We start from the raw sequence: 10,892 nt of genomic DNA on the forward strand, positions 1-10,892 counted from the left end.
GTTAGAAGGAACAAGGTGTCATCTCTCCACCCTCTAGATTAGAGTGTTGTTGAATAAATGTCAGATTAATTGAACTCCCCAGAATGATTTGGGGTAGCTTTTTGTTTTTCTTTTTAAAATATTGATGTACACATTTACCTGGCTCTTATCACTCTCAAAATACATTTTTGAACTTTCTAAGTTAAATGTTTTATACAAAATGTAATATAAATGGAGGGAAGTCAACACTAAGCAAAAATCTGTTTGGGGGATTTTGTGTTTTGTTTTTGTTTTGTTTTTTGCTTTTCCAACTTTGACTCCATAAATCCCTTCACTCGTGAACCCCCTATCATGATAACACATTTTACGATACAAAGACCATCTATCCTGAGTTCAGTGGGGCATTTAAGACTTTTATATAGAGCAACATGTGAATGCAGCATTTTAGTTGGATGGTCAACCAGCATGCTGCATTCTGCACAAAAACAAGGTGTGGGAGAATTTTACTCGGGACACTAGGGGAACCCTCTCCTCTTGCAGAAAGCAAAGAATGTCCACAAAGAAGAGACAGGACTTCATTTTTTAAACTTTCATACACAGGAGCCCCATTCAGTAAACTGTATGGACCTCAGTTTATTGCAGAGGCAGAAGTCTGCTTTGAATGGGAGGTGCTGAACAGTGCCCTCTGCATGGGAAGCAGGCGGCGGTCGGGGTGTCAGGGATAGGAGGAGGAGCGAGGGCAGCTACTGAACCTCAGCAGTGGGAGCATTTTTCTACCTGCTCCCTGGCCTGATCCCAGGCATTATAGTATCTACTCCAGCCTTCCAAGTCCTGCTTTTACCTCAATGCCACTTGCAGGGAATGTCGCACAAGGGCAGAAACATAGATCAGGGGCATTAGCTCCCACTGCCCTCTTGTTTCACTGCCCCTCATTTATCTACCACAGAAGGGATGAGTCAACACTCATAGGATTCTAACCTGTAGAGTCTAGGTATTTCATACCTAATGCTTAGCCAGTCCCTCTTGGCAAGAGTGAATATTGAAATACGTTATAATGGTAGCTGTGGATGAAATGGATGACATGTACTTAACTGGACCCTATTATCCAAGAGAGTTATCAGACAATAGATTACCGGTAATCATTAATAGACTATTATTTGTGTCATAGCAGCATCCAAAAAACCAACCAGAAATTGCGCCCATTATATTTGTACAATAACTAGTACATAGTAAGGGACACTTCCATATTAGGCCATGGTGCAGATCGTTACCTGGTGTAAATCAGCAGAGTTCCATTGAAGTCAATTTACACCAACTGAGGATCTGGTCTTGCAGTTTTAGGGCATTACCCTCAGTAGGCCTAAAAAAACAAACAAACTGGGGAGGAATATCTTCAAGTTTCAGTGTCAAGATGGTTGTGTGGGAAGGACTTAAATACAGCTACAAACAAGCAATTGTTAGAAAAGAAAGAGATGCAAAAATATTCCAGTAAGATTGTTAGCTGTCTTAATATTGAGTTTTGATTGCTGCTTACTTCTTTCTTTAGAACCTTCTTTGTTTCTTTCTCTCTCATTTTTTTCCTGCTTACTTTAGAGAATTCTTTAGCTGATTTGGATGAAAGTTTAACTCTGGTGAGTATCTGGCCCTGGAAAAAAGAGAGAAAAAAATAGAAAGCTTTTTGATATGTTACACAATTACTAAGGGCTGGATAAACACAAAGTGTTTATTATTTGTATTCCAGTAGCATCAAGGATATGTCTACACTGCACACTAAGCCTGAACTCTGACTCAGGTTTGAGCCCAGGCCTCCCTTCTGTCCACACACAAATCAGTCTGACTCGGATAAGCAAGCACTCAGGACCCAGGTCCTAGGACTCTGGTAGGGAGTTGGGTTAGGGCCCGAGTCTCATTTGACTGAGGTCGAAGCCCTGTCATTTTGCAGTGTGGCTGCAGCTCAAGTTACAGACTCGAGTCAGAAGGTCTGTGTAGTGCAGTATGGACATGTTAGCATGGCTGTGAGACCAGGTCCAGCAACTGTAAGACCAGGTTTACAATGCGGTGTAGACACTCAAGCCTGGGCTTAGAAATGTTGGGTGTGTCTATGCTGCAAAAACAACCCAAATACCTGTGACAGTGAGTCTGAGAGCCCAGATCTACTGACTGGGGCTTACAGGGCTTGTACTATGGGGCTAAAAATAGCAATGTAGATGTTTCCACTTGAGCTGGAGTCTGGACTCTGAGAGTCAGTGAGGGGGTCTGAGCCCAGGCTCCAGCCCAAGTGGGAACATCTATGTTGCTATTTTTAGCCCTGTAGTGCGAATCCCATGAGCAAGAGTCAGTTGACCTAGGTTCTGAGACTTGCTGCTGTGGGATTTTAAAAAAAAAAAATTTTTAGTGTTAGATTTACCCACCAAGTCTGCAAGCCCAGGTCCCAGAGATTCAGGTTTACAATGCAGTGTAGACATGCCCCAATCAGAATTAAGGTCAGACTGTGTTAGGTGCTGTACGAATACACCTTTTCGTTATATATGTGTAGGATGTCTAGCAAAATGAAGCCCTGATCCTCTGACTGGGACCTCTAGGCAGTTCTGTGATACAAACACATATATCGATAATAGTAAGTGACAGTCCCTGCCAAGAGCAAGCTGTTGATAGTTGTATTTTTGCTATGTTTGCCAATAATAAAGCCCTCTTAAGTGCTAGCGTCCTTGAAATTTTTTCTAAAATAAAAATTGTTTTCTAAGAAACAGTCAGGTCAGTTGCATTGTTAGATAAGAATCAAAACTACCTTTTTTCCCAATTTTTTGTTCACATATATCAAAAAGAGTTAATTTCTAAAACAATCTGAAAGATTCCCACAGTCTGATTTTAACTCCATTGCAATATAGATATTTCAGGGTGAGTGGCTGCACTTACAAATTCACTTTTTTCCAGATTTCTTCCTCTAATTGAGTCAGTGTGCATCTCTAGTGAAGTCAGGGGTAGACTGCTAATAAATAGATGCTCCTAGTAGAGCTATATTTATCTATATCTATTAGCAGGGACTGCAAAGGGGGAAAGAGATAATACTAAGGGCTACTGACTCAGTGAAGACTCTTTAGTCTCACAGGCTGTAGACAGACTGACATTTTTAATGGCCCTTGATTGCAAGCAGTTGCAACATACCAGTTCTTCTAACTGTGGAAGAGCCACACCTTGTAGTGGTGACAAAGACAATCGCACACTTTCATGTTGCCACTTGTAGACCAAGCTAATAGCAAAGCGCCCTGCAATCCTCACAGTGATGTAGTCATTAACCTGGAGTAAGACAAAAGGGCAGTCATGTTCTATACCCAATCTTCATTTTTATGGCCCAGGTGGGAGATGCTGCATAGTGTGACCTCTCCAAATGTTAAAATGGGGAACGATTGGGATTAGCCAACCCAAATGATGTTAGTGATCAGCCTTTTCAGTTAAATGTTGAGTCAAATTTTGGTTTTATCTCCAAACAAAGGTTAATGATGTAAAGTTAGTTAATATGCATATAGGGTGACCAGACAACAGGTGTGAAAAATCAGGACAGGGGGTGGGGGGTAATAGGAGCCCATATTAAAAAAAAGCCCCAAATATTGGGACTGTCCCTATAAAATCAGGACATCTGGTCACCCTATATGCATATGAATTCTGGCCAGAAACGGCCCCAGGCTCCTTGCACAGATTATTCTTGTCCAGGACATACTAATCTGGATCATGCAGAGGCAGGAAGGTATGAACTAGTCATTGTTTAGTCAGGGAACATATGAGAAACTTTAAGCCAGAGGTCGGCAACCTTTCAGAAGTGCTGTGCCGAATCTTAATTTATTCACTCTAATTTAAGGTTTCCCATGCCAATAATACATTTTAACGTTTTTAGAAGGTCTCTTTCTATAAGTCTATAATATATAACTAAACTATTGTTGTATGTAAAGTAATAAGGTTTTTAAAATGTTTAAGAAGCTTCATTTAAAATTAAATTAAAATGCAGAGCCCCCCAGACCGGTGGCCAGGACCAGGCAGTGTGAGTGCCACTGAAAATCAGCTTGCGTGCCGCCTTCGGCACACATGCCATAGGTTGCCTACCCCTGCTTTAAGCTGACTCAAGAAAGTGCCTTTGCTTCTTGAGATGTATAAGACCTACAGACTCAGGCACAGATAAGCAAAAAGCATTCTACGCTATGCTTGGCATTTGGGCTTGGTTGCAGGTGTGGATGAGCAGAACTTGGACAGTATCTGGTGTCTAAAATTTGTTTTGCACTTTTCAGTCGTGCAATATATTGTCACAAATCCATGGTCTCCTAGGACTTCATTGTTGTCATTATACTGGAACATCATGGCAACAGCAAAGAGGGAACTCAGAACCACCTGCTACAAAACCACACCTTTGTACCACCTATCTAAAAGGCAATCTGTTAGCTGTACCAGACCTATCACACACATTGTGTGTGATTGTTCCCAGCTGCTCCCTCATTTAGGCTGCCACCTAAGGTAAGGTGAACTGAGAAACAGAAACTGCTTGTGTTTGTTGGCTACCTGTCATTCTGTCAGTGCTCTTGAATGGATACCTTGTATAAAGTACTTAATCATATTGCCAATAGTTGTGTGTCAAGTAACAAGCAACAAAATCTGACCTGACATGTATGTGGTTGGTGGATTTGCAAATTCTTTTCTTCAAGGCACACTTAAGGGCTTTGGTAGCAAATGTTTAGGGTGACTGCTCCTTAGTAAAGCATAACTCTATTGAGCTGTATGAAAATGTTCCAGGAGAGTTTTGCAGAAAGCACGTGGATATTCTTCTTATACAAGGAAATGTCCAATTTTACAGTAATAATATCTTTGCCTCAGTAATGTCTTGTGGCAGTGAGTTTCGCAGGTTAATTCTGCATTGCATAGAAAAATATTTTCTTTAATAATTTTTTAAAATTTGTTTTTATTATTTACTAAAATAAAAACAAAAATGTTTTGTTTTATTATGAAAGGGTAAACAGGGGTGCCCACTTGATCTTTAAACCATGTAATGGTCTCATGTCACCTCTTATTTGTCTCTCTTCTTAACTGAATAGTCTTAATCATTTTAATTTCTTGCTATACAGAAGTCTTTCCGTGTCTCTAGTAGTCTTTGCTGGCCTTCTCTGGACTTCTTGATTCCTCCTATATCCATTTTGAAATAGGGTGACCAAAATGAACAGAGTATTCAACGAGAGGGTGTATCATTGGCATACATAACGATGTTATATTTTCAGTATTATTCTCTATCCCTTTCTAAATACAGCCCAATATCTTATCTTCTCAACCCACAATTGTAATCAAGAGAGCACATATTTTCTTTCAGCTGTCTACGATGATGCTTAGGTTTTTGACAAGTTAATTTAAGAATCTATCAACACATGCAAGCTACTTTTTCTCCATTGCCGTGTCAGCATTAGTGTGCCTTTACAAGGCCACTAGGTATTAGGAGTGGACACTTATCCTTCAGGCTAGCAATACAGATTTAAGGGATGGTTGTTTTCTCTTCTTTCCTAAATACAGAATAAATTATGAATAGGATTTGAGAAGGTGATGGAAGCTGCTAGGGCTGGGAGAAAGTGCAGAGAAAGTGAGGTATGCACTAGGAACCTTCCAGGGTGGGAAAGAAGATGCTGCTATTGGCAGGTGCTGTCTGTGAAAGGAAGGCAGGGGAACAAGTGAAGTGTCACTCCAGTTTCCTCTCCTCTCCTTCCAGTCATCCTCTAGGAGGCAGTATTAAATGGAACTGAAAGCTTTTCTCTGTATAAAACTTTAAAGTTTAAACTGATATGCAACTGGGTTAAAAAAAATACCTCAAAAGACACCTCTTCTTTTCCTACCAACTGCCTGAAAGTGTCCTCAAACTTACGCTTTGGTGTTCTGTGTAATTTTCAGGGCCTCTCTACCAAATGTATCCCTGATTTTTACCTTAATTTCAAGGATCTTTTAGCATTCTGGGCCTGATCCAACAACCACTGGAGTCAGTGGGAGTCTTTCCATTGACGTCAATGAGAATTGGATCTGCCCTAACGTTAGGTTCGGCAGTTGTTTGCTATTAAAAACACACAAAAGATACATTAAATGAGAACTCACTTATATTTTAACAGAGGAATGAGAGAATGTTCTAAAACACTGCTCCTAGGTGCATGGATGGTCTGGTGGCCTCAGGAAGTCATGAGCCTTTACACCAATTCTCTGCAGCTTTGAGCAAGTTACTTACCCTTTCCCTGTCTGAGATTCCACATGAGTAAAATACAGACAGCAACACTTACCTTGCTACACCTGGATTGTTGGGAGTGTTCCTTAGTTATTCTTTGTAAAGATTTAGAAGATGGAAAGTGCTAGGTATTATTATCCTTGCAATTACATTTGCCCTTTGGGAAATGTCTTTGTTGCAAAAGGAGAGAACAAAAACAGAAAAATCAAGCCGATAAATATTACCTGCATTACAACTGGATCACTAAGCTTTCCCACCTGAGGCCATCTCCATTCTCTGACTATTTCTCCATCTTTATTAGTCACCATGCCTCCTTCCTGATTAAACATCATTGCGATGACGTTACTGTAAACAACAACCAGAAACACAAAGCCAGTTTTAATGGTTTACGTTAGTAAAATGTGAGCAGTTCAAGAACTTCACTTTGATCTGTGTTTTTAATTAACATAATAACTTTGCACATGCAGCACTTAATTGTGCTTTTCACACGCTACACACTTGTAAGGCAGATATATATTATCCCTGCTTTACAGATGAAGTAGTGAGCCAAAGTGATGTTAAATGGCTGTTTTAATAATTAAAATGAAATATGAGAATGTATGAGAAACAGATGACTAATACTTGGTGAGTTTTAATACTTATTTCTAGTGCACTAACAAGAACACTAAAATTCTTCAGATGCCAGCACAACTTGGAAGGAAGAAGAAGAAAATAAGGAAAAGATAGTCACGTTTATCAATCCAAACAATCGATCCATGTTGTTAAGATTCCTGAGTTGCTTTTTGGGGATATACTTCTACGGTTTCCCTTTAGTGTTCATTAGCAATAATAAACACCCAGTTACCAGCTTTATCCCTGGCACAAACACATTAGCTGACCTGCTTCAATTTAGTATTCTGAGAAGATGTCACAAATAGCAGAATAAATGAAGTACGATAGAACTAAAATTAACATGCCAAACAATATGGGAAGTATTTTCAATTAAGGGTTTCACTTAATTGAGTTTTACTAAAAATTGTTTCTTAATTATCATTGTTCAAAACAGATGTGGCCCAACAACGCTACAAAAATATTTATTCTAGTACAAAGGGCCAAATTCTGGCCCAATCAGCAAATACTTCCAAATGGGTTCACCAGCCCCCCTCCTTCCTGCCACAAAGGCACACAGATTATCTGTGATTTGACAAATACTTAAGATGAACATTAATCAAAAAAATGCATTTAACAAATAGCATTTGACTAATTCTCTGATATTCATGAAACAGTGTAAGCTAGGTAGGCAGGGGTGTGTGTGCTTTCTGAAGAACTGTGCTAGGGAATTCCAATGGGCGGCGGAGACTGTGGGAACTGTGTGATAGCTACCACAGTGCAACGTTCCGAAAGTCAACGCTAGCCTCGGTACTGTGGACACACACCGCCGACTTAATGCGCATAGTGGGGACACACACAATCGACTGTATCAAATCGATTTCTAAAAAAATCAACTTCTATTAAATCGACCTAATTTCGTAGTGTAGACATACCCTCAGACAGTGATCTGTGGCATGTCCCTCTGCAGCCCATGTCATGGAGGGCTTGCAGAGCAGCCTTTCTTCAAGTGTTTGATCGAGCCAGGATTGGGATGAAAAACTTTTGCCCAATGTCTCCATTAGTGTGCGTGTGGATTTTCTGGTAAGTGCATGTGCCTTCTGCCCTTAGGGGATTTGGCTGGTGGTTGTTATATCACAATACAAGTCAGGAGCCAAATTTTCAATGACCTTCATTCAGCTTCAAAATTTGGCTCATGGAAGTTTTTGGTAATCCAATATCTCTGACTTATATACACTGTCATTCCATCAGTGTGAGTAAATCAGGAGTTTAGGGGCAGAGAAACTTGTTACCCAAAATTGTAGCTGCTTTAGGCTTTTTTGGGGGGGATGGAATATAATTTTAATGGTTAAAAAACAGTGGCATAAAGAAAAGTATGATTCAACCCCATATCTGCGGCTGTGAAATCGAGTTGCATCATTCACTCTGATTCATAGTGGCTGCAAGCACTATCTTCCATAGTACCTCTTACTGCAGTACCAACCTTAATATACCATATACTAGCAAGTGCTCTGAAATATATCTACCTACCTGTTATGAAGGCAAATACTGCCATGTCCAAAAGGTGTAAAGGTTCCAAGTATAGTCTGATCTGGAGAGGCAGTGAATATATTGGTGTACACACCACCACCTGGGAGATCAGAATAGCTTTGGCAGACTGCAGGATGCCCAGAAGGATAGCTGAAGGTACAGTCAAGGAGTTTTACTTTTGGCTGATAATGTGAACTCTGGCCTCAGTTTGTGATTTGGGTTATATGCACGGGAGTAAGAGAGGCTAAAAGTCCCACCCTCCTTACAGATCTTGGGCTGTCTGGATCTTGGGTTCAGTAGGAGTAAGTGGGGCTGCTTGCCTGTTCATCCCTTCCCCAGAGCGAGGGAACAGGGAGTGGTGGAGAATGGATGGAGCCTTGACTCAAAACTCCACGCTGCTGGCTGAGTCAGCGGAGGGTGGGTGGTAATTTACGGTTGGTAGAAGCCAGTGTTAAACTACTACACTCCCACAAGCAATAAGGAAACAAGGGAGGACTTGTGACTCTGAGGTATGTTTCTGAGGCAAAATGCCTCTTGGGGCTTCTGCAGAGATGGCAGTGGTGGCTTTTGCACTGTCCTTTAGCAGTACCTAAAATCACAATCTAGCCCTCAAAGTATAACTGGTAAAGCTCTATCCCTGTTCAGAGGATTACATTTTAATTAATTCCATTGTATCTCCTGAGGATTAATGTATTTCCAATGAGCAATTCACTACTACTATGCATATGGTTTATTGTCTCAAATCACCACGTGGGAGGCCTGGAGTGGGAAGCAATAGTACACCTTGTATATGTGGAAAGTAGCCCTTCAGAGTGGATGTTCTCCATGTCTCTGAGCTGGTGGTACAAAAGAGCTCTATTGCTCACAGCACACCTCTGATCGGTTAGAAAAGCATGTGGCTGCTACAGCTTTAAAAATGGGGACAAGGGCAATGGCAGCCCAGAATGATGGAGAAGGGAAAAGCTTTTGCTATTAAATTTCCTTTCATTTGTTGCTAATTGAACATAGGAAAGCATGTGAAGACAAGGCTTCTGATCTCCTGCCCTGTGATCATCTAAAACCAACCAACCTCCGCAGTAGTCAGAAAAAGCAGACAAAGAGTCCCAACTACAATAAAAACCTGATTATCTGAGCCCCTTTCATCCACAACTCTCATCCCAGTCTTGGCTATAGCCCCTTTATCTACTCATACTTTATACGCCTTTTCCCCCTTATCTGCTTACAGGGTATAACTGTTCTCATCCATCCATTTCTTTGTTATAGTTTTACCTACACCCCATGCACACAGTACAGAACAAGGGGCAAGATTTTAAAACATTTCCCAGATGGTTTAGGTGGATTGGCTGGTAACTGTGAAGAACAATGTTTTCTCCTCAGTCCAGAGCAACAGACAAGGTTAATGCCATTAGGCTCCGTACTCGGAAAATTTCCTTCCCCCTTTTTTGACTTCTCAAAATTTGGAACACTATCCATTGATTCCAGCCATGGGTCCACTCACACATCTGCTTCCTCCCACCTCTCCCTGCACAGCCTGGATCCAATGACTATTCTGCCCTCATCCCTTGTATTGATTAGCAGCTCAAATAGCATGCAGTCAGGTTCAAAACTTAGTGGCATTTGTCCAACACTCAGTCCTCCCCACCCTCCACCCCCAACAGCACTAGCAAGACATAGAACCCCCTGGGTAAAAAGGGACCTTTCCTTGACTCGTCACCATGCAAGCCCTCATGCATGCAGTAGCCTTAAGGCCTCTTCTTCACGCGCATCAAGAGTTGGGAGGGATGGGCAGGAAAAGACCCACTTTGGAGCTCCAACCTGTTTCTCCTCCCTCATCTTATCCCCCACATTGACCAGTCAGTTGAATATTAGCATCTGTGAATGAAAGGGATTCCCTTTCACTGTCCCACTCCAAGCTAGGAAAAGGAGGTAGGCTCCTCTGTTCCTCCATCTCTCTCACTGTTCCAGAGGCTTATGGCTGGCTGGTGAATGTCCAGGTCTGATGGCCTGGGGAAATGGGAAGCGAAGTCTTTGAGTTTTGATCTGATGCTACACAGCACCAAGCAGGCTGAGTTCTAATCATTAACAACTGAATCTTCCCTCCCTTTCATCATGACGTAAATGTAATCAGAGGTCCAGGACCTTCCTCTCACCCCTCCCCTGTGATAGCTCAGGCAATTGAATCCATGTACTCAGGGGAGGAGTGAGTGAAGTGTTAGGAGAAAGGGCCCAGAGTCCAAACGCAGCTCACCACATTGGTAATAGTGCTCACGTTTTTGGTGGGCAGAGGGAATGGGAGGGCCCAGGACTAGCCCACCGGGCAGATGTCTACTTGCTCCATCCAGGTGTGACTCTGTTATTGTGCACATCACTGTTACCATTTCAGTGCAGGCCAAGAAGTAGATAAACAAAATGATGATGTCTTGCTCTTTTAATTTTACCTATGATTTAACGCTTCAACTAAACAACTTCTGAATCCTTGTGTTTTGCCTCTTGAACCCCTTCCCAAACCCTCTGACCATTGCTATAATTCACTTGTACTGTATGAACTTAAAGGATA

At 41.5% G+C, this 10,892-nt stretch overlaps 1 protein-coding gene across 1 annotated transcript in view; it reads right to left on the reverse strand.

Annotated features, from left to right (window-relative positions):
• The window catches only part of LOC123343369 (uncharacterized protein C3orf20-like), a 67,083-nt gene extending 56,915 nt beyond the window's left edge, over positions 1–10,168 (reverse strand). Inside the window, exons 1-5 of the mRNA XM_044978502.1 lie at positions 10,137–10,168; positions 8,336–8,485; positions 6,442–6,562; positions 3,145–3,276; positions 1,514–1,624 (exon numbers count right to left, since the gene is read on the reverse strand). Coding sequence (XP_044834437.1) covers positions 1,514–1,624; positions 3,145–3,276; positions 6,442–6,562; positions 8,336–8,485; positions 10,137–10,168 — 546 coding nt within the window. The remainder of the gene's footprint in view (positions 1–1,513; positions 1,625–3,144; positions 3,277–6,441; positions 6,563–8,335; positions 8,486–10,136) is intronic.
• Positions 10,169–10,892: the final 724 nt, after the last annotated feature.

This window comes from Mauremys mutica, chromosome 1 (genome assembly GCF_020497125.1).
Source record: "Mauremys mutica isolate MM-2020 ecotype Southern chromosome 1, ASM2049712v1, whole genome shotgun sequence".
Taxonomy (NCBI): Eukaryota; Metazoa; Chordata; order Testudines; family Geoemydidae; genus Mauremys; species Mauremys mutica.